The sequence below is a fragment of the Malaclemys terrapin genome, chromosome 10 (assembly GCF_027887155.1).
Source record: "Malaclemys terrapin pileata isolate rMalTer1 chromosome 10, rMalTer1.hap1, whole genome shotgun sequence".
NCBI classification, from domain to species: domain Eukaryota; kingdom Metazoa; phylum Chordata; order Testudines; family Emydidae; genus Malaclemys; species Malaclemys terrapin.
Genome location: NC_071514.1, coordinates 83,552,535 through 83,576,305, shown reverse-complemented (window position 1 = coordinate 83,576,305; position 23,771 = coordinate 83,552,535). Strand labels below are relative to the sequence as shown.

Sequence of the window (23,771 nt, the reverse complement as noted above, 5' to 3'; positions counted from 1 at the left end):
CGGGGATTTGGGGAAGGGGTTGGAATGGAGTGGGGAAGGTTGGGGCGGGGCTGGGGGGGCGCAGGAAATTTTTTTTGCTTGGGGTGGCAAAAAACTTGGAGCCGGCCCTGAATGGAGGGTTTCAGATATAGTAGTTTGCCAGAGATGATTAGAGATAAGGCCTGCCCTCTCTGGCCTTTGGAGGGAGAGAGGAGAGTAAGGGCCAGTTTGTCTCTATATGAGTGTAAAAGATGAAGGAATCTGGCTGGAAGGAAGAGTCCATTGGAGGGGTGGGCTTGGAGGAAGGTCAGGTGGTCTAGGGAACAATTTCAAATTGACAATAAATAACCGTATACCTGTTGTAATTAATACTTTGTCTTTTCCTGTTCCTTGCAGTTCAGGGTGCCACTATGTGGTCAATGAAATGTCAAACACATGCACTTTCTGCAATGACAACACTTCAGATGCTAAGTCGGTCTTTACCAGTTTTGATTTACTAGTTGATCTTACAGATCACACAGGCACTCTACGTTCATGTAACCTCTCAGATGTTGTAGCTGAGGAAACATTAAGTTGCACGGTAAATAATAGAAATCAGTTTCCCCTGCTTGATCTGATCTGTCTAAGAGTGTGAAGTTCAAGATGTGTGAAGCAAGCCAAAAATTACTAGTATTGCTATATTATGTTTGTACTCCTTACATAGTAGAACCTCAACGTTACGAACACCTCTGGAAAGGAGGTTGTTCGTAACTCTGAAATGTTTGTAACTGGACAAAAAGTTATGGTTGTTCTTTCAAAAGTTTACAACTGAACATTGACTTAAACAGCTTTGAAACTTTACTATGCAGAAGAAAAATGCTGCTTTTCCTTTATTTTTAGTAGTTTACATTTAACACAGTGCTCTACTGTATTTGCTTTTTTATATATATATATATATAATCTCTGATGCTGCCTGATCATGTACTTCTGATTCCAAATGATGGGTGTGGTTGACTGGTCAGTTTTAACCTCTGGTTCGTAACTCTGAGATTCTATGTATAGCTACTGCACCTGTCAAAGAATAGGAACTAACAAATACCTAGAAAGAAGGAATCATGTTTACATTTATTTAAGAATTTAGAACGGTGCTGATCCTCTTAAAACCTTACTTTGATTAAAAGACATTCAACAGAAGATCCCTATTTTTTCATTTTAAAAATTACACTTTCCTGGAGACATAATTGATATTTCTATTAATCTGCCTCCTTGAACATTAAGCAGTTTATTCTACTCAATATATCTATGTAATTATAAAACATGCATCTCTGTGATATTTGATAGCTTTACAAGTTTATTAAAGTGAACTGCTTCTCTCTCTTTCCATCTGCCAGTCGGTGGGAAGCGTTTCTGTTTGCTAATTTTTTTTTTTTTTTTGTGAGGTATGATTGTTGGAACAATGAGTTTTACATTTTCCTTTGAGGGCATTAGGTTTGTGGTCATTCTCATATCTTCTGAAAGTGATTTTCACTCACATGTATATTTTTATGTGTTTCAGAAATAAGTATGTTGTTTGATCATTTCAACAGGTCCATGAATTCCTCACTCTGATGGAAGAGCAGAAGACAGCATTAAAATGGTACCTTCTTCTGGAACGAAGCAAAATTTATTTTAAAGTAAGTATGTAGTGTTATCACTAAACAAGTAAACCATTTGTTAGTGTCAGTTAGGGAAAGGATTTTTTTATATTAAAATAAAAGATAGTCACCTAGTGTACTTGTTGACAGTTAAACGGTATGAATTTATATGCATATAATTGTTGTATAATACAATATAATACAAGAAAATAAATGTCCTCATTATTGGGTTTTGACAGCAGGATGGCTATTTCTGTAGGCCTTACTCAGGCAAAATCTGAGTGAGGCCTGCAGGATCTGGCCACTGCTGACTAGGGCCCTGGTCTTCTTAAGAGTTGTGCATGTGCTTAACTGTAAACATATTAGTACCATTGACTTAATTAGGACTACTCATGTGCATAAACTTAAGCATGTGTATGTTTGTAGGATCAGGGACCAAGTTACATGTTTGATTATATCGTACTGTGTCTAGGATTGTGTAAATATTACCTTTCGCATTTAATTATGCAAATTAAAACTTTAAAAAAAAAACACATGGCTTTGCCTTTGGGGAAGGGAATATGATAGTATCTAGAGTCTCTAGCTGTCTTGGGAATGGCAATAATACAGACCCACACAGCTGGAGAAGTGAATTGTTAAAACATTTGCTGCTTTGATGCAACATTCCTGATTTTTTTAAAATCATACACTTTACTGTGCACTGTATGGTACTCCCCCCCCTTTTTTTTTTATAAAATGGCCTGTTATGGAGCTACTGTAACCTGGCTTCAAACTTTTATTTAACATTCATTAAACTTAACTCTTTATAACACGTACCTCTCCTTAGCCCACACAGTCTCTGGTTCCCATAAAATGGAAGCATTTATCTTTGATATTCATAAGCATATAAGCAATATGCTTCATTTAGGTGTGAGATATTGTATATAACTTTTAAAACAAGAAGTTTTGAAATGTTTTACAGAAAAAATACAATTCTTTATTTTTACAGTTGGTTTTGTCACCCAGTTTGAGAACCGGATTGAGAGTGAACTTGCTTTCATGCAAACTAGCAGATCCTGTAGAGGCCAGTCAGAGCTTGTCAGGAAAAGGAAGAAAATAACATTGTTTGGCTTTTTAACAGCTGGAAGGATTTAAAAAGGTTGTACTGCATTGAAATGACATTATTATAAAAAAAGATGTTTGATGCAATATTTGTATTTTGTTAAATGTATTTAGATTGGTAAAAGAGAAACAGGTTTATTACTGAACTTTACAAATGGGCCTATATCTTCTTGATCTTTCTGTTTTATATTATTCTTCTTAGAAAAGTTTATTTAGGGGCCATTTTAGGAAAAAATCTGTCTGGCATCTAGATGCACTTTCTGTTGAATTAAGCCCCTTAAGTAGAAAAGGAAACAATTTTCATTGTTTATAATAAATTTTGAAAAATGCTCAAAGGAATAATAAACAGTTATTTAATCTAAATTGCAAACATGTTTTCATTACAATATACCCCATAGGAAAGAAATTCTAAAACTATAATTCTTGATTTATTGTGGTAGATATGATCTGTGATCTCATATAGCATTGGAGAGTAGCGATCACAATGCAGTAAAAACAGAATTCTCTCTAGCCAAAAATGATCTTCTCTGACTGCTGGCCCACTGAAGTTCTGTGTTCTCTAGCCAAAGAGGATAATCACTCCTTTTTGGGGAAAATCCCTGTAATTCTAAATTACAAAACACAATAGACCAGTGGTTCTCAACCAAGGGTACATGTACCCCAATGGGTACGCAGAGCAGAGGTCTTCCAGGGGGTACATCAACTCATCTAGACATTTGCCTAGTTTTACAATAGGCTACATAAAAAGCACTAGCGAAGTCAGTACAAACAAATTACAGATAATGACTTTATACTGCTCTATAGACTATACAGTGAAATGTAAGTACTGTACAATATTTATATTCCAATTGATTTATTTTATAATTATATGGTAAAAATGAGAAAGTAAGCAATTTTTCAGTAATAGTGTGCTGTGACATTTTTGTGTTTTTATGTCTGATTTTGTAAGCACATAGTTTTTAAGTGAGGTGAAACTTTTTTGTGGGGGACAAGACAAATCAGACTCCTGAAAGAGTTACAGTACTCTGGAAAGGTTAAGAGCCATCACAATAGACCTTCTGTGCTTCCTGCTTCTCCACAATGGAGTCGTGTAGACTCCTCAACTCAATTTCTACATATGGCAATCAGACTTCTTAAGAAGGACACTGCATCGAGCTTGTCCGCAGATTTCCTCAGAACGGGGGTGGTTCTGACACGGAGGTGTTTTTTTCCCCACAGAAATTAGTCAGCTTGACATGAACTTAGAAGGGACCACAGTCCAAAGCTGACAAAATGAGCTGTTGATTCCAAACATGGCTGTCTGCTTTAAAATGGAACCATAGTTTAACTGTATTTAGAGGGTAACTGTGGTTGCAACCAGGTCCTCAGTACAATTCTATTTGTAGTATAGATGAGATCCTACAACGTATGGGAAGATAGAGCCCAAAGCATGCTATGAACGGCTCTCGCTGACTTACTTCAGGAATGGAAGTCTGTGAGGGAAGAACAACAGAAGGCCCAAGATGCACATCCCAGATATAAAAAATGTGACTAGAATACCTTTGCACTGAAAAGTTCTCTGTCCAAAAAGCTTTACCAGCTGCTAACCCACTGCTATACCCACACCCCCTTTCCTTTTGGTTATGCATGACTCCTATTCTAGGTTCATCTATTTGCTGCACAGCTATATTTGAGGAGGAAAAGGGATTTTTTTAAATTAGGGAATCTCAAACTGTTTCACAATATATACCACATCTTAAAATGTCTGTGGACTACATCTTTCTGCAAACATGATTGCACTGGCCACCTTTTCCCCCACTCATGAACTTGTAACTTTGCTGTGATAACAGGAATTGTTTACATGGGAAAATATAGTTATGAAAATATCTTTTTTTGCTGTATTTTGATGTTACCAAGCCCCTGGAAACAAGGAAAGCCAGTACCAGGTGACCAGCCATAAACTAACGGAAATTCTGCCGTTAGGCACAATGCTAAGTGGAAAGCTGTTTGTGGGGTTTCAGGCTTCTGGAACAGGCTGATCTTTCCTCTCATTAAGTTGGCCTTCTGCAGAAGCTGTGAACTTTCAATGCTGAGAGTATCAAGGGGATTTTCTATTGGACAAGACACTTTGCTAGGTTAATTCAGATCCTTGTTTCACAATAGCGGGTTTAGCAGCAATATTAAAGAATTGATATACATGAAAATTGTATTTCAGTCCAAAAGTGTTGTACCGGCTACAGTTTCATAAGTAACAACTAGAGCTCTGATCAGGGCCGGCTCCAGGGTTTTGGCCACCCCAAGCAGCCAAAAAAAAAAAAAAAAAGCCGCGATCGCGATCTGCGGTGGCAATTCAGCGGGAGGTCCTTCACTCCGAGCCACCCCTCTCCAAAGTGGCCTCCCCAAGCACCTGCTTGCCAAGTTGATGCCTGGAGCCGGCCCTGGCTCTGACCCTGCAAACACTTCGGCATGTGCTTAACTTTAAGTATATGAGTATTCTTCTTGTTAATCAGCCACCAGAAGGCTTATGCAGTGCTGCAGTTAACGAGACCTCCTGGCAATCACGTGCATGATTTTGAGGACATGTATTTCCCAGTTAATTACCAGACCAGCTGTAAATATACTATATATTGTGTATGCCAACTATCCTTTAATTTTTTAACCTCCTTTAAAAAACAATTTGTTTTTAATGACAGTCACATAAAAGAAGCAAACATGCACCTGTGGTGCAGTATACCACAGTGAATCTTTCCTTTAACAAGACCAAATTTCATGTGCCTATAATGTCACCTTGTCCCACCAAAAAATTAATGGACAGTAAAAAAAAAAAAAAAGTGGTGACAATAATGCTGATTTTCTTAAACAATTTTAAATTTGTGGACACTTATTTCCAAGAGCCTCTTCATGCCTTAGCAAAAAATCAATGTTTATTTTAAAGACAATATGCCTGGAGCACTACATTAGTTTTAGGATTAGAGCAAAAACAGTATGACAGAACATTTACTTTAAACCGATTTCATTAGAGTACTTCCTAAACTGGTGTTTCATCACAACAATTCCCTTTCTCTCACACACTCCCAGCTCTCCTTTTTAAAGCTGCTTCCTTTAAATATAACACATTAACCAGATTGCTTGAGTGCCTCTCTACCATATATATATTTTTAGCTGGATCTGTGTGCCATTCAATAATGTGGAAAGCTTGACCGTCACACAACAGTGGTAGTCCTTATCTGGGGCCTTTATAAGAAGGCTCACAGAACCTAATTTAGCTCAGTACATTTGGTTCTTCATTGTTTCCAAGAGGATTGGGCGATACATTCTTTTAGGCTGCTGGGGAACAGACATCTAGATATTTCTTCATTCTTTGGCTGTTTTAAAAGGCAGCTGTAGAGTGCTCCCCAAAACGAAACGACAGATTCCCCCATCAAGATTGGCGCGATTGCTGTGCCACCTTAAACTGCATACTGAGGATGCCGTGTATTCCAGCTTGTATCTCATCGTGCTCCTGGACAGCAGAAACACCTTTGGGGCTACCTGTCAAAATCAGGTCTCCTTCTTCCAGGGTGATGATTTCACTGATATAGCTGATGATGTAGGGGATAGAGAAAATCATAGAAGAAGTTTCCCCTTCTTGCCTCAGCTCACCATTTACCTTGAGCCAGATCTGCAGCTTGTGTGGGTCTGGTATCTTTTCCTTGGGCACAAAATCACTAACCGGACATGACGTATTGAAGCCTTTGGCTAAGGTCCAAGGAAGGCCCTTTTTCTTGCACTCAGCTTGGGTGTCCCTGGCTGTCATGTCCAAGCACAGGGCATAACCTGCCACGTGGTCCATAGCAGACTTCTGGGAGACAGCATGGGCTTTCTTCCCAATCACCACTCCCAGCTCCACCTCATGGTGCAGATTGTTGCAGTAGTAAGGCTTGATAATGGGGTCTCCTTCCCGGACATAGGCTGAGGAAGGCTTCAGGAAAAAAAGGGGCTCGCTGGGGAGAGCATTTTTCAGCTCCTGGGCATGCTCTGCATAATTCCTCCCTACGCAGATGATGTTTCTGCCCCATTCCCAGAACTTGGCCAAAGACTTGGACGAAGCCATGATCCCTGCAAACTTCCCTCTGTGTGTCAGCTGATGAACTGTGACCAGGGCAGAACACTCATCTGACAGCTACGGCTGGCCAGAAGAGACATTTCTTTCTGCACCAATCCACTTGCTCTCAGCTGAAAACCATAGAGTTGTATAGGACTACAGGGCTCCACCCCTGCTTTTCCCCCTTGCAATCAGCGAATGTAATGCATTGCCAGCCCCTCTCCCCGCTGCTTATCAGCACATTATTACCTTCATCTCCAATGCTGTGCAATGGGGACTTTATGGCTTCCCCCAACCGTCTGAAGGAATAAAATGCACCAGGGCAAGTGGCACAGGGCCCCTCGTCCCTCATGCAATCAGCAGCAAGGTGAACAAAGTGGAGACAAGACACACACACACACACACACACAAAGAGAAGTGAGTTAAGCAGGCAAAGCCTCTCCCCCCCACCCGTCCTTAGGGAGCAGCTGCTGCTGGGTGGGTGGGTGCACGGCTGGGTCCCCCCGCCCATGGGGCAGCCATGCAACCCGCGGGCGTGCAAGGACCGTGGGAACGGGACCGAGGGACGTGCCCAAGGAGCCAGCCGCGTTTCTGAGCGTGCGGGGGGCCGGGGCCGGCGCGGGAGAGAGGAGCCCCGCGGGGACTTGCACCCACCCGGCCGGAGCGGGGCCTCCCTGCAGCCCGGCCCGGCTCGCACGCCCCGCCGGGGAGGGCCGGTCCTGCGCGCGGCGGCGCGATTGGCTGGCGGCGGGTCAGGGAGGAAAGGGAAAGGGGCTGGGGCGGCCGGGGCTGGCGCTTATGTAACCCCGCCGCCCTGGACCATGGTCTGCGGGAGCCGGCGGTGGCTCGGCAGCGCGGTGGCTGTGCTGGGAGCGGCGGCGGCGGCGGGGATCCGAGCGGGTACGTGGCTCTCGGCAGGTACCCCCCTGCCGGGGCGGGCTCGGCGGCGGGGCTCGCCCCTGGGGACACCCCGGCCCGTTGCATTAGGGCTGCGGCGAGAGTCCCCCCCATTGCTCAGTGCTCTGGCCTGCTCAGCCCAGGGGGGGTGAGGTCAATCCTTGAGGGGGGCATTTAGGGAAAAATCAGTCTGGGGCTTGGTCCTGCTTTGAGCAGGGGGTGGGACTAGGTACCTCCTGAGGTCCCTTCCAGCCCTGATAGTCTATGATCTCCAGCTGGGGGAGGAAACGTGTCTGAGCTGGGGTGGGGGGAAATGTCTCCCATCCCCTTTCTGTAGGGTGACCACATAGCAAGTGTGAAAAATCGGGGTGGAGGTGAGGGGTAATAAGAGCCTATATAAGAAAAAGACCCAAATATCAGGACTGTCCCTATAAAATTGGGACATCTGGTCACCCTACCCTTCTGTGTGTCTGCTCTGGGCTACAGGAGAGATCCCTTTTGGGGCGGCACCAGCCCTGTCTAGTTGATCTGGGCCAGGGTGTGTCTGCCTCTGGCTGGGCAGTTGTGTTAACTTCAGGGCTGGGCTTGGAATCACCTTGAAGGCGACTGAACAAGGACAGCAAGGAGTCTGGTGGCACCTTAAAGACTAACAGATTTATTTGGGCATAAGCTTTCGTGGGTTAAAAACGAACGCTTATGCTCAAATAAATCTGTTAGTCTTTAAGGTGCCGCCGGACTCCGTGTTGTTTTTGTGGATACAGACTAACACGGCCACCCCCTGATCCTGAACAAGGACAGTCAGGGGAAAACCATCTCCTAGTTAAAAAATCAGAACCCCAGATGCTTCCCTTCCTGTTGGGCTGTAACCCTGGTTGTGACACCTCAGGAGCTTACAGCTTGAATGTTGTTGTTTCCCCGCATAGAGCTTGAGGGCTTTTTGGGGAGTTAACTCTGTAGATTGACTGCACTTAGGTGTCATTTCCCTTTTTCTTGTTTTCAGTTTCATTTCTGGCCTTCCTGCACCTGGAGGATTGGGTGGGAAATGCTCCTGGAGTATATTTTGAAAACCCAGCCCTGACTGGTTTTATTGATAAACTAAAAATATTCAGACTAACACGGCTACCCCTCTGATACTTAAAAATATTTTGTGGGTGAGGGGTTGTATTAGTAACATTTAGAAACAATAACAAACGTAAACAGCGACAGAACTTCTTTGAAACTCTGATTTTAATGTGAATTTATCACCCTGAGTCCCAGTGAAGTAAGGAACAGAGGATTTTACCTGGGTCCAGTTGTAGGAATGACCCTAAACCATCTATTATTGACTACATTTGCTGTCAAACTCAAAAAGTGTACAGTATTTTATAAGCAACTCTGTCATCCCTTTGGATCATTAGGGACCCCACAGTTTGCCAGAACTTGAATGTTTGTACAGCGCGTTGAACATGTAAAGCGCTACATAAGTGCTAAGTAGTATTAGGATAATTCTATTATTATAAAGGCCTAATGATGTGACTGGCCCTTCCCAGATGTATTTCTGGGAGCTACGATGCAAATTGCATTAATCACTTTCGGGTGGTAGCAACACAAACGAGCATAAGTCAGATGGAAATTCTGAGAATCATGCAAGCAGTATGACCAAAAAGATAAAGTATCATAAGAAGTAGCTTGCTGTAGTCCATTCTACCTGGAGAAGAAACAGTGAATGCAGAACACGAGACGTGCAGGTACCAGATTCAGAATATAAATATAGATTTCCTATCTGATCCCTAATAGTGTAGAAGGAATGGATTCATAACACCTCTCCATACAGAAATCTTGCATTAAACTCTGCTTCTTTCCTTCTTTGTCTCCTGAGCATACATCCATATGCTGGATAATGTGAAGTTAATGTGCAGTTTCCTATCTGCAAACATGCCCTTCTTCAAGAGCAGAATCACACTTGCACACTGAAGAGCGGTCCCGGAAGATATGACCAAAGAACTTGATCCCAAACCTGCTGAAGTCAATGGAAATCTTTCTGTTGACTTCAATGGGCTTTGGATCAGACCCCAAGTATGATAACATATTAAGGAACAGTATGAAAATAAAACCATTAGGCCTTAATATTTTAGGGCACACTTTATTAAGGCTGACATAGTGACATTTGAAATAAATGCTGTGGTGTGGTACTGGATAGTGGGACCAGTTATGAGGCTGTTATTTATGTTATGTGGCTGAATGACGTCTTAAACAGAACTAGTTCTGATAGCATTGATGTGCACAGATAAGAAATTATATACCTGTAGACCAGATGAGAACCGCTCTGAAAACTAGGTCCGAGATACAGTTGGAAATTTGGAGGGCGTTTCGAAGTGCGTGCACACTTTTATTTTTTGGGGTTTTTTTTTCTTTTTTTCAATCGCACTTTGGTATTTTAAAGGCAAGTATTTGAATGAAAACCCTCTCTCAAGGATCTGGCCAATAACTTGGGCCCAGATCCTGCAAATATTAATACGGTTACCTTTAAGTCAATGGGACTATTTCCTTACTTAAAATTTAAGCATGTGTATAAGTGTTTGCAGGGTCAGAGCCTAATTTAACTATAAAGGGGGTTGGGGGAGATGAGGAAATGATTTTACCTATTAAAGTACACCAGATTTGAGTCGGGGGAGAAGGACTGGTTTGTTTTTGGTGTTTCTCCTGCCGAGGAACGATAGATTTATTTTTATAAAAGGGATTTCCCTGCTCCATAACACCAATTGGCAGGTATGGCTGTTGAAGTGTCTTCTGTGTCAAATATCTCTTACATGTATGCTCTATTATGCTTCAGTTGGGGATTTTCTTTGCAGTATTGCATTTTAGATTCTTGCACTCTCTTCCTTTACTAATCTTACAGCTCTAATTTAATATGAGGCGGAAGGCAGATGTGGAGGGGAAAACCAAGGACTCTGGGCCAGATAAATAAGCCAAAGGGGACCTACAGCAACCACTGTCTGCCTCGTAAGTTTTCCAACAGGTTATTACGCTTGCCAGTATTGAGATGGTTGCAGAGATTCTGATTGTTGCAAAGTGAAGATCCGCAGTAGATTTAACATCTATTCTAAAGTTCTACAGGGCTTGTGTTTTATGAGCTATAACCAGACTACAAGGCCTTTTAAAAATAAGTCTCTCCTCAAACAGGGACATTACTGAGCTGTGTGAGAGGCTTGTTCAGAAGCTGCCTTGATTGCAATTTCTGTTTCCAGCTGTGCCTATGGCACTCCAAGAAAATTACGATTTGCCAAATCTCCGAAAACTCTGGGCTGGAGTCCTGGGAGTAAAATGAAACACCAGCCCTTTGTGTCAACACAGTTCAAAGCAGCACGGTTGTCTCCTTTGCGGTGCATCAGTTCTCTCTGGCATTAGGACAGCCGGTTTGTGTTCCGGGGAGATGGCCGGCTGAATTCCCATATGAGGCTGTTTGATCGGGCGAGTGGGTTCCAGCCTTGCTAGGGCAGTTCTACCCCACTGGCTTCGTCAGGAGCTAGATTAGACCGAACGTGCGTTCATCTGGAGCATTTGATATAGCCATGGGCAGACTCTGCGTTGGGAGAGAAGGGCATTTCGTCTTGGCAAGCACAACATTGCCAATTGCAAACAGACAAAAATCCTGTCAGGCCTGAGAAAATCATGAGTTTTTTAAAGCTAAATATTTGAGGGTTCTTTTATTTGGCTTCTGAGTTCTGAGCCTTTAGGGTGCACGTGGGTCTTCAGGTTTTTGCCTACAATGTGGGGGCTAGAATCCTAGTTTAAAAATGCAAGTTGAGATTCTCACACCATCCCCTACCTCCAGGAGCTGGGGCTTTAAGAAAAATGCCAACTAGTGATAAAATTGCAACAGTTGGCAGCTCTGCAAGGGAGAAACTGCCTGAAAAGTCTCACAGGGTTGGAACAGAAACGGGTTCTGCTGCTTAGACAAAGAGCTACTGCTGTCAGCAGGGTGAGAGACACTTTGGACTAAATGGGTCAGCAGTTGCCATAAGGAACTTCAATTTGGCTTCAGTTTTTGTCACACTGACCGAGTGGGGGACTGGTCCTTCTTGAGATGCAGTGACCTACTTAAGGAGGATCGTGTTAATAGACCTCCAAGCGATGTAGTGGATCAGTAGAACTGCTCCCTCGCTGAAGCTGTTTCTTGTTGCTTAAAATCCCTATTGACGCTTGTAGCTGCTGTTAGTCTCAGCTGAGGTTCTGCATTGTCCTGCCTCTTCCCTTTAGAGGCTTTCAACCCAGGTGAGGAAAGAGGATATGGGGTGGGTGGACGATTCTTGGGGGAAGGAACAAATGGGGGGAGAAAAGGTCTTTCATTGAACTCGTCTTGTAAGAGCTGGCTATGAAGTGTCGTAGGGAGTCTGTTTCCTTACACTTCCTGTTGGTGCATTGTGTCTCTAAAGTCCTAATGTCTCCTGCAGTTCTAGGGGTGTGTGGGGGGTTTTTTTTAGAAATACTTTAAATGTCCTGGGGGGAGAGGGCGGGGTTCAAACTGCGTGTGCGTGAGATTTTGGCTTAAAGGCTTTTTCATGTGCCAAATGCTCCTAACACCGACGAAGCTGGATTGTAACTCTAGGTCTGGCATGTCTCCACTGTTGCGATGCCTGTGTACTGTGCATCCCAAAGCCTGTTTAGAAACCTCTTCCAGAAACCTAGATATTTCTTCTTTCCTATTCTCCTGGCTATGGTGGGTGAAATTATCCCAAGGACAGAAGCCAGCACAAGCCATATTGTGGGGAAGCGGCACAGTCCAGTGGCGGCACTGGGTTCTATTCCTACCTGTGCCACTGAGCTGCTGTGTGACCTCAGGCAAGTCACTTCCCCTCTCTGGGCTGCCACCGTGTCAGTTTAGACTGTATGTGCCTTGGGGCAGGGACTGTCTCTGTGTGTGTCTGTACCGCACCCAGCACAATGGGGCCCTAGTCTTGCATCTCTCAGTGATTCTGTAATACTAATGTTGTACTGGCCCTCTCCATAGAGGTGAATTTCATCCCGGACAATTGGCTTACGCAGAGCAAGATTTTACAGGCTACAGTAATCCTATTGAATGGAGTGTCTGTCTTTTTGTTAAAGGAAAAAAAAATACACATAGGAGCCCTTGAAATTGGTGAGTAGGTGACTAGAGGCTCGAGAAACAGGAGGCCAAGTGGGCTATCATCCCATGCTCATCCCCACCATTTAAATGGCTGATCCTTTTGCCCATTGGCTCTTCTCTTAGATACTGATTCCATGTGGAGTTAAACAGGCTTCTTTTTTACTTTGGGCTGTTTTCGTGTGAAATGTCCTGGATCTGCTTAAACGCTTCACCCAAAGCGAACAGCAGAACACCTCGTTTTGTCACATCTGAGTGGCTGCAGCCCACTAACCCAAACCTTTCCTCCAGAGCGTATGTTGGTTAATAACTTGTATACCGAGGGGAGGCCAGCGTTCTCCGCAGAGAATCCTGCATTCTCTCCCCCTTTGCCCTACGTTGCTGCTTTGGTGCCTACAAGGAATGAGCCAAAGGTGTCTGTCTATGCTCTAAAACAGCATTTCTCAACCTTTTTGATACCAGGGACTGGCATGCTGCCTTTCTAACCTGTGTCGGGGAGATCTCCGCGACTGGCGCTGGTCTCTGGACTGGCTGTTGAGAAATATGGCTCCAAAACATTTCTTTATTTTGGCTCCACTGGCCTTTGCTGTTAACCCCATAGTCCTCCTGCTGTGACAGCTGTCTGCCCTTCTCCACCCCCCTCTGCCTGCTCAGGTCTCAAATTAGGCCCAGTTCCGCAATCACGTAGACCTTGTGTAACTTTGCTCATGCAAATAGGTTCATTGATGACTGTAAGTGCTGTGGGCCAGGGCCTGTCTCTCATCTCTGTGGTGACTTGCCAGGTTTTCTCCTGGGTGTTTCTGGGGAAGCAGGGCCATACTGCCAGGTGCTAGCCATTTGACTCCTCGTTGGGGCAGGTGGCATTCTGCCTGGGAGGATTCACCCCTCCTGTACCCTTGATTATTCCCCTAGATGTGGCAGCCCATATCCGCTCCAGCGGGAGACCGCATTAAGCCACGTGCTGCTCTTCTCCGGGGCCCTTCAGAGCCTTGGAGTTCAGAGCCACAGGGTCCCCTGTACTCTTCCTCCCCGCCAGTTTTGCTGCTGCACCAACCTTGTTTTTAAATATCCTCTGCATCCCCAGGTGCAACACGGCCAGGCGCTGGCTTCCTCCACGCCGACTCTGCTCTGAGAAAGTCTAAGCTAGTCACACAGACCAACATGAAGGTGGAGCTGCTTCCGGCCCTCACGGACAACTACATGTATCTCATCATCGATGAGGAAACCAAAGAGGCAGCAATTGTTGACCCGGTGCAACCCCAGAAGGTAACGCTCCATGGCGCTCTGGCTAACGCGCCTTGCCTGGTGAAAGGGGAGCTGGGTTTGGCTTGCTGCTGCCTAAGCTAACCCTGCATTTAAATGCAGGAAATGATTAACCATGAGCCTTGCTCTGGGTTAGGGGTGAAAAGGCTGGACAATGTCACGATTACTGGTCCATACAGCCGCTCGGATAAGGGTAATCAAATTGTTGAGACCTGACCAGGAAGGATATTTTCTCCCCTTTATCTGCCCTGGGTGCAGTATGGAGGTTTTTCTTGGCTTCCTATATAGTAACAAGCATTTGCCGGAGGTGGGACATTGGACTGATGTTCTGATCCAGTCTGGCAAGCCCTACTGACCTGATCTGCAGTCCTTACTCTGGCATCATTCCCAGCAAAGTTAATGGGAGCCTTGCCCGAGTTCTGGGATGCCGGTTCTGGCTCAGTTCCTTACAAACCGTAATCGAGGCACAAAAGCCCCTCCTCGTGGTCGAGGCCATGCCTACGCCAGGTGATGTGAATTCTAATGTTTCTATGATGCTCTGTTTGTAGGTTGTGGAAGTGGTCAGAAAGCATGGCGTGAAGCTGACTACGGTTCTAACCACCCATCACCATTGGTAACACTTACCTTCTACGATGTCCTAATCTGTTTTCCTTAGGGCAGAATTGCCTCTGGAGGCAGCTGTTTATCCAAAGCATAATTCAGGGGGTGGTTCTTCCAGATAATATTGGTCCCCACCCTTGGGTTCCTGCTCAGAGGAGCCAGGGCGCAGTGGAAATGTACTTGTCATCTCTCAGGCGCCTTGACAAGGAGATTCCCTGTTTGGCTCAATGGGCCTGACCCAGAGCCACTGAAGTCAATGGCAGTCTGTCCACTGGCTTCACTGGGCTTGGAATCCAAGCCAGAGACAGGAGGACCGACATCAACAAAGCAGATTACCGGAGGCAGAGTTTGGTCTTTGGGGATGTGCATGCATTTATCACCGCTGGATGCTGCGTGTGCATAACTGAGAGCCGAATCAAGCCCCAGGGAAAGTGGAGTGAGGAAACCGGTTTGACAGTTGCTCTGGCTTCGTCTCATTTGGCATCTTGTTTAGCTGGCTGTGATGAAATTAGATTTATAGAACACCCACGTTTGGTGGGAATGAAAGCTCTAAGAAAGCACTTTTCATACAAGCTTAGGCTATTGAATTGTAGCTGGTGACACTACCAGCTTTCTCATAGCAATAAAAAAGAATGACTCATGAGAGGGCTTCTGTTTAACTGACCTAGCTGTGTACTTGTATAGCACCCATCATGACAGTGTCCAAAGCAGAGATCCGCTGCAGTATTCAGGCACCTATCTGCCATTGATTTCAGCGGCATTTAAGTGCCTAAATACCTCTAAGGATGTGGGCCCATGTCCCATTAGCCCCTCTTCTTGCTCTGCAGAAAAGACCGTATCCAATTCTCAAATCTCATGTTAAAGACTAGAAAATGCTGTTACATTGTGATTTGAGATGTATAATCTTCCTCCAGCTCTCCTGAAAACCGTCATGTCTTGTCAATAATGTGGCTTGTTTTGTTGGTGGGTTGGTTGTTTTTTTTGTAATGAGCACATATCCCATTGACTTCCTCACAGGTGCAGTGGGGAAACCCACAGCAGAAATGGCCCCAGTCTTCCTCTTAAAACATAACTGAACAATGAAGTCAAGCAGTGGCTTTGATGGGGCATAGCCTCAGGGAGGAGATGGTGACCATGAATCTTCTGGAACTGTGTGTGGAGGTGAAGTGCAGGGAAAGAGAAAAAAGTAGCGTCTTACGCTACAAAAGGTTGCAAAATTCAATGCCCGGTGACTAGCCAGACTTTGCAGTGTGGATAGAGGAGGGCCAGAGTTGTAAGAAATGCATCTTGTGGCCTCCCAAAATGTGACCTTTTGACCTTTTAGGGACCATGCCGGCGGTAACGAGAAGCTTGTGAAGATGGAGTCTGGGTTAAGAGTATATGGGGGAGACAGCCGAGTGGGAGCCCTGACACAGAAAGTGTCTCACTCGACATCATTTCAGGTAAAAAAATAACAAATCTGGAAGGTGCCTTCCACTTGAGAAGCTTGTCCAGAGCTGGACAGGTGCCGTTGGTCTCTACATAGGCAGCCACTGCAGGGTTCATCGGTCATAACCTGTTCCGTTCCCTGCTCCGCCAGAGCGTCGCTGTGTGACCTTGGACAAGTCCCCGCCTTTGTTCTCCATCTGTACAGTGGGGATAATACCACTGTCCTGCCTCATGGGGGTGTTGTGGGGATAAAAGCATTTAAAGATTGTGAGGTGCTTAGACCCTCCGGTGATGGAGGCCAGGTAAGTGTCTAAGCCCCAGGTTTAAAAATGAGCAGCTGCAGGTCAGCGAGCGCGGAGTGGAGACTCTCTCCTCCTTGCTCTGGCTGGACTTGGCCCGAGGAGGTGAGTGGTTCAGGGCTCGTGGCGCTCTTCCTAAGCGAAACAAACTGACGTTGTTTGAAGAAAGCTGTCGTTGAACTGCAGCGGGGGTATCTGCCAGCTGCGTTTGGAGCCTGTGCAGTAAGACATGCTGCAGTGCTGCTGACGCACAGGAGTTCTGCTTGTCTCAGAAATATACACGTAGGGATATATTTAGCAAAAATGGAAGCACCAGGAGATGCTGGCGTGTGCGTGTGGGCGGGGCGGGGGGGCACTAAATTGTAACTCGTGTCTGTGATAAAGGGCCCCGTGGTCTGGTGAACAGCCTGTTTTAGGGGGTGTCTCTGGGTATAGCTCGCTTCCTGCCAGAAGCTGTTTACACTTGATTCGCTTGTTTAGGTTTTGTACGTCTCTCAATCTGTTTGCTCTTGGCTTGGCCTCGTTCAGGGCCAAGGACTGAGTCACTCTGCATGTAAACGAGAGTGACTCAGGACCTGCTTTTAAGTAATACACTCGGTTCTCTCCCCTCTCCTTACGGTGCCGAGCCGCTGTGGCAACCTGACTTGAGATTTCACTCTGCGGCTCTGAGAACTTGCCTGCAGAATTCCTGTGCCATCCTGAATCGTACAACTAGAAAAGCATTGAGTTAATCTCCCGTGCCACCAGTTCACGGTGGGCTAACTTCAATCTTTGGCTTTCTCCTCAGGTGGGATCTCTTCATGTGAAATGCCTCTCTACGCCATGTCACACTTCTGGACACATCTGTTATTATGTGACTAAACCAAATAGTTCTGAGCCTCCCGCTGTCTTTACAGGTGAGGAGTTGGGTGGGGTTTTTTTGCCTCCGATCTGTGTTGCTGAGAAATGCAGGTCTTTCCTCTGCTTATGTTCTCCTGATTTAGGTTCTTTCCCTGTTCCTGGTTACAATCACAGCTCACTTCTTCCTAGCGTACGTGCAATGTGCCTCAGGTGGCACGTGACCAGGATTCATCATCGAATTTGGTCCGCTGGTTGGATCACTAGCTTGCCCGTGCTGATGGGGAGTGCGACGTGAACGCTGATCCGTGCCCCCCTCCCCCAGCTCAGTATGGGAATCTCCCTAAACTTGTCCAGCTAGCGAGGCTTGGGCCAAATTAGCGATTGCTAATAAAATTCCATGTTTGCTTTCCTGTATTTTCTTACCACTTTGTTAGTTGTGTAGCTAACTGGAGGGGAGAGTAGGTGGGTGAATATGCTAGTGGGTAGTGCATTGACTTTTTGTCTCTGGAAACCTGGGTGGTGATCCTCCCTTGAGGGAAGTAGGTTTGATGCTTTGAACTTGATCACATGTACTTGCTCCTTAATGGGCTCTCGTCAACATACCCAAACAACCAAGAGTTAGACACCGTCACGTATCTCTTTACAGACCAATGCTCGTTGGAGCTATAGCACGGCCTTCTAGCCACGTCTCTTGGTTACAGTGGCAAAACTGTGTGTGGGAAGCTTGCCTGTAATGATGGCTATGACCAGCTACAGTACCAATTTTTCTGGGATTGTCTGCTCCAATGTGTTGTCTGGTCATGACACTGTGTCCTGTCCCCTCTCCCAGGTGACACGCTGTTCGTGGCTGGCTGTGGGAAGTTCTTCGAGGGAACCCCAGAGGAAATGTACAAAGCCCTGATAGAGATTTTAGGCCGCCTGGACCCTGAAACGGTATCGATCCCGCATCTCATGTTAGCACATTAACCAAGCTGAACCTATTACAGACTTAAGAAGGAAACTACCTTCCTAATACCAAATTGTTCAAAATGGGGGAAGTGATCTTTCAGAATGAACGAGGGCTATATATATCCAGGGACTGTCTGGCATGTAGAACAGCCAGGTATCCATGGAGAAGGGAGCACGGGTCCACTGATCCCTCTTTCCCTCATCAAGAGGGAATGCGGGCTAGAGGAGAGGACTTGGGAGCCAGACTCCTGGGTTCTCTTCCCAGCTCTGCCATGTGACATCAGGCAGGTCTCTTCCCCATTTGCCCTGTGCCTCCGTAAAGTGGATATAATCTATATCCATGTTCTAGAGGATTATGAGCCTTTGCCATTAACTCCACTGGAGCCAGGTTTGCAGCCCTAACTTCTGTAATGGTGCTTTGAGATCCTGGGATGTTAAGTGGTGTGAGTGTAACTTTGTTGTTGTTTTCCCCCTCCCCCCCTTCTCTTAGAGAGTTTACTGTGGTCACGAATACACCATCAACAACCTAAAATTTGCCCGTCACGTTGAACCCAATAACGCTGCCATCCAACAAAAACTAGCTTGGGCTAAGGTAAGTGGGATCTTGGCATTGGGCTTAGTGGTTTCTTAGAATTATTTTTATAGTGGGGTAGCATCCCAAAGCCTCTTTTGGGATCAGGGGGAGGCATTGTACAAACAGGTAGATCTGGCCGCTGTCTCAGAGCTTAGTCCAGTGTGGGCCAAGATGCAACAAGTGAGTCTAACAAATAAGAGGGAGAAGGAGGACAATGGCACCAAGGTGATGTGGTGGCAGAGGTGACCTGTACGCCTCCATCAAAGTCGTGCAAGGTTTGTGGGTGGAGCCATGGTGCTAGGAGGAGTGTGTGGTTGGTGGGACGGACAGAGATGCTGAGAGGAGTGGAGGGCAGGGGTGGGGTGAGGGCAATGACCGGGATCAGGAGGCGGAGGCAGGTCGTGGTCTGGGTTTGGTTAAACCCAGCAGCGCGAAGGGGTTTGGGGCTAGCGGCGCTAGCGAGGCAGATGGGCGGAGCTCACACACTGTCTTTATCCCAAAGAGAAAACAAAGCCAAAGGGGCAGTTCCAGACAGCTGAAGACCCTCTGAGCCAGCCCTGGCCCCTACGTCTGGCTTCCCTCTGTCCTTCCCAGTCCCACCTCCCCATGTGCTAGTCCTGCTTCTAGAGGGGTTATGAATGGGGCCGCTCAGCACCTGCCTGTGTCCTGGAGCTGTTTGAATGTTGCACATATGTGTCTGTTTGGGGGAGGATTATGCCCCGTTTCCTCTGGTGAGAACAGTCTGGCCTGTATCCTTGCGGCATTCAGAGCAGCGAGATGCAATGCAAACACAGCACTGACCCTGAGTCTTCGCTTTTTGTGAAAGATACTGAAGACCGTTGCTTTTAACATCGGTACCCATCATAAAGCAGAAATCTTTCCCTTTTTTTACAGGCAAAATATGACAGTGGTGAACCAACTATCCCATCCACTATTGCAGAAGAGTTTACATACAACCCCTTCATGCGAGTGAGGTATCTGTGTATGCATGGCTGATCCTGATATTATCCTGGGTTATAAGGAAATGGGGAGGCCATGACCTCTAAAGAAAGCAACAATCGAAGCTTGTTGGTCTGCCTTTCATCAGCAAATTTCAGTTTAGATAGAGAGAGGTGTCACTTAAAACAAGAGAGCTTGTGATTCTGTGGCATTAGTTGCGTTTAAATTGTTCCATTCTTTGACCTCTTCTCACATGCTTAGCTATTTATCATGGGAGAGATTTATGCCAACAGATTAAGGTGTAATGATTGGCTAAGTATAAGAATGCTATAAAATTGGACTCTAGCGGAGATCTGTTTCTTTGCTGAGTGCTATGTTCCTTGTTTGTGCAAATCTGGAGATGTAAGCACCTTATAATAATAATAATATAATATATGGAGATATATCTATCTCATAGAACTGGAAGGGACCTTGAAAGGTCATTGAGTCTAGTCCCCTGCCAATTTTTTGCCCCAGATCCCTAAATGGCCCCCCTCAAGGACTGAGCTCGCAACCCTGGGTTTAGCAGGCCAATGCTCAAACCACTGAGCTATCCCTTCCCTCCCCCCCGCCCCCCATCTCCTCTCAGCCTGTTGAGTTTATCACTTGCAATCTGTTCTGGCTAATGACTGCAGCTTTAACAATTCTGAAGCTAGCTGTGACCGCTACCACACGGGCTCAGTTCTGGATTATGCTGGTCAGCCCAGAGAAACAATGGCATATCCTCCCCTCTTCATGGGTCGACAAGTATCTTGTGAGCAGACACTTTGCAAGAAATACTGCCTAGAAGTTTGTGTGATTGTAACTCAGATGTGAAACCAGGTCTGAGTTATACTATTTATACACAGGCTTATAGTGGTGAAATAAAATTGGCTTGTCTGTTTTACTTCTGCTAGAGAGAAGACAGTCCAGCAGCATGCTGGGGAAACTGATCCCATTCGAACAATGGGAGCCATCAGAAAAGAGAAGGATAACTTCCGGGTCCCAAAAGACTGAGGACTTTGCCTGAAACACTTACCTGTCAGTTTTATCATGTTTTAGGAACTAGAAGTTTCATTGTTCTGTTGTGGTGGAGACACATTCACAGTTAGGTTTTTTTTTTAACTGTCTTAAGGGGGGGGTGGGGAAAAAAGCACTTTGCTCTTGTTGAGATGTTCTATGGCATATTTATAAGATGTTAAAGAATATTTATTCCTGGCTTTCAAACTGTCAGATGCAGTGAGGTTTTGCATGAATCCTTACAAATGTTCAGTATGTGGTGGTGGGAGGGGAAGGCACATTTGAGGGCTCAGTCCTTACCAGGGGAAGACTGTTAGCTTTATAGGAGATCTGACTGCAGGATTGGGCCAGGAGACTTCTACCATTAAAGCAAAACTCTGGAATGCACGTAACCAAATGCCTGTCTAAAGAAGAATCCTTTTGCAACGTACGAAATTAACCTTTCTGATTCTGTCACTTTAAGATCTGCTACATTCATTCGTCCTCGTGCAGTGCTCACTTTGCCACCCACAATTAAGGGTCTAATTCATTAAATATGCTGCCCAACTTGCTTGGTATCTGGATACAGCTGGCTGTAGAAATAAGACTGTCCAAGCTTGCATTAGAGACTAGTTTTTCCCCCTCCCCCGCTTCTACCCACCCCTTTCCTTCTGCATCTTAGAGATGAATAATTTCTAGACAGCATGTTTTTCAGACTGCCCCTTCAAGTATGAACAGCTGAGTATTAATGGCTTAAAAAGCAGCTTGCATGTACCCACTGACTCCCCTCCAAAGTATACTGTGCATAGTGCCTGTAACAACACCACGCCTGAGGTAGGGACTCAGCCGATAGACCAGTATGATCCGAAAGAGAACTAACTTGGTCTAGTGAGTAAATGCATGTCCTACAAGTTTGAGTAGATATTACGTTAGACCATAGATAACCTTTCCTACCATTGTGCCAGCGGGATAGCTTCTTTATGCTGTAAATGCTACTTTCACCTAACAGGATTAGCCCAGCTGACCCTTCCGGCCAAAAGATTTGAGAGTTCTGGTTACTGTGGTGCCCAAGATCATCACGGTACCAGCTGTTTTGGAACAGTGGTACCCTTCAGGGCCTGCTTCGATAGGAGCAGAAACTAGAGTTGCCTGGTTTAACCCCTTAGCTCCTGCAGCCTCCTAGTCTTCCAGCAGAAGCTTCTTTTAGAGAGTCCTGTTAAATGTAAAGAAATCAAAGCTTGCCCTGGTCGCTCAGCTGCACTGAAGCCTGGTTTCTAGGCAGATCCAGGGTGTCTTCCAACACCACTCTTGTTCCTTAAACTTTCCTTTCCTTGCCCTTGTGGCTCAGAGCCCTCCCTGGTGTGAACGGCAGGCACATCTCGATGATCGGGAGTGGGCAGCCAGCCTGAAACAGACATGATGGGAACATCCTCCCCAGACCGCTGTGCTCATTTCAACACGCTGTTAATCCTGGTGAAACTGGTGAGCAGCTCGATAGCATGGAAACCCTGCCTCCCTGGTAGAGACCTTGCATGGCACAGAGGGGGTGAATTAAGCCTGATTTTTTCCCACCCCTTCTCTCGGTTTGTTTTCATGCTGCTTGTGGTTTGATTCTCTGGACAAAAAGGACCACTTGGTCTCTTTCAGAGCAAAGGATGGTTCCCAGTAACTGCTGGGGTGGGGAGAGAATACGCAGAATTTTGCCATGTCAAAGAACTGCTCCCCAGAGTTTCAGTGTCCGTGTTGGAAGATAGGCTTCAAGTGAGCTGGTGGGGGGGCCTAGCCACGGTGTCAGTGCCCCCTTGCCATCCGTGTTCGTTTTGGCCCCCTTATGAAAAAAGCTTCTTCTAAATACGTGGCCAAAAGCAGCCTATTAATACAAGCTGCTCATTCTGTCCTCCTCGGAGCAACTTCCACATCTGCATCTCTGAGCCAGAGCTGGTGTCACTGGAGTCTTCGGAGAACTGCGCTTTAAGGAGGATCGTTTTCAAAAGTAACTTCCCTCCCACCCCAAGTGGCTAGGGCAGAGGAGTCCTGGCTCCCCTTTCTGGAGTCTGTTTCTGGCCTTGGACAGGCCCCTGACCTTCTCTGTCCCTCAGTTTCTGCATGGTTAAACAATGCATGGACTTCCTGCCTTCCAGAGGGCTAGGGCTAATGTGTATCTAGGTTTGTAAAGGGCTCAGAGACTCTAGCTTTCATCCAGGGATATTACTATAAACCTCTTTCACTCTCTTCCCCTTCCCTATTTTTTAAGAGCCATAAGCCATGTAACAGCGCCCACATTTTGATATGTGATAACTGGGAGGGGGAATACTATCCAATGTGTGGCTACTGTAGTATCTATTTTAAGCTCTGCAGTGGTTACTGCTCAAATGCAGCAAAGATGCATGTTGCTATTAATACTTTCCCTTCTAACACCTGTCACTGTTATGGTGCAAGTTCTGTGTCTTTAGGCTCACGTTTGATGCCCACAGATGCATGTACCTTAGGAGCAGGGCCTCGGGGGAGGGAAGCTTGCAGGGACAGTTTCTGTAGGAGTTGACCGTGCGGTGTTTTCATCTTGCCACCGAGAACAGGATATGAGCACAAAGTGGTAGAATACACACTTGAAAAATTCTGACACCCATATCTTAATGAACTGGGCTCCTAATTACATTCTCCTCCCGTGTCTCTTCTGATTGCACAGTTACCAACTAAATGTATGTTTTTCAATAAATGCTTCACAGCTGAAACAGTAATGCTGAGTCATTTCATGCCTCTGCTGAATCTAGTTCCTCCTCTTCTGTTTATGGCCTGATAAGTAATGTGGGCCTGGTGGACTTTGTCTCCTCTTGAATGCGAGTTAATTTTTTGCTTGCCATCCAGCGCAGTCACATGATGAAAGTATTTTAAAGAGACATGACTTAAATTTAGGGGTGGGTGACTTTCTTTACACACTCTGAAAAGTGATATAAATGTCTAAATAATGCAGTTTCTGAAACAAAGATTTCCCAACTGTCTCCAAAACCTGTACATTTTCAATTAAAAAAGAAAAACAGTTTGAGCATTATTACTGTAAAGTGGAGAGAAGAGGAAACAGAGCCTCAATGGGGGCAGTAATCTAAAG

At 45.6% G+C, this 23,771-nt stretch overlaps 3 protein-coding genes across 4 annotated transcripts in view; 2 read left to right on the top strand and 1 right to left on the bottom strand.

Annotated features, from left to right (window-relative positions):
- The window catches only part of MEIOB (meiosis specific with OB-fold), a 73,226-nt gene extending 68,073 nt beyond the window's left edge, over positions 1-5,153 (top strand). The window contains exons 9-11 of the mRNA XM_054041091.1: positions 376-559; positions 1,545-1,631; positions 2,581-5,153. Coding sequence (XP_053897066.1) covers positions 376-559; positions 1,545-1,631; positions 2,581-2,691 — 382 coding nt within the window. The 3' untranslated portion in view covers positions 2,692-5,153. The remainder of the gene's footprint in view (positions 1-375; positions 560-1,544; positions 1,632-2,580) is intronic.
- Positions 5,154-5,574: 421 nt separating this feature from the next.
- Positions 5,575-7,170, bottom strand: FAHD1 (fumarylacetoacetate hydrolase domain containing 1). The gene has a single exon (XM_054041121.1). The coding sequence runs from the start codon at positions 6,763-6,765 to the stop codon at positions 6,094-6,096; it is 672 nt and encodes a 223-aa protein (XP_053897096.1). The 5' UTR covers positions 6,766-7,170; the 3' UTR covers positions 5,575-6,093.
- A 158-nt stretch (positions 7,171-7,328) lies between these two features.
- LOC128843957 (hydroxyacylglutathione hydrolase, mitochondrial-like) lies at positions 7,329-23,403 on the top strand. Of its 2 annotated transcripts, XM_054041120.1 has the most exons (10): positions 7,329-7,656; positions 10,532-10,635; positions 13,842-14,023; positions 14,569-14,633; positions 15,945-16,062; positions 17,135-17,243; positions 18,017-18,120; positions 18,626-18,727; positions 19,604-19,683; positions 20,584-23,403. In XM_054041120.1, the coding sequence occupies exons 2-10, from the start codon at positions 10,560-10,562 to the stop codon at positions 20,681-20,683; spliced, it is 936 nt and encodes a 311-aa protein (XP_053897095.1). In that variant the 5' UTR covers positions 7,329-7,656; positions 10,532-10,559; the 3' UTR covers positions 20,684-23,403. The 2 variants fall into 2 exon arrangements, with proteins under 2 accessions (XP_053897095.1, XP_053897094.1); XM_054041119.1 differs by lacking the exon at positions 10,532-10,635.
- Positions 23,404-23,771: the final 368 nt, after the last annotated feature.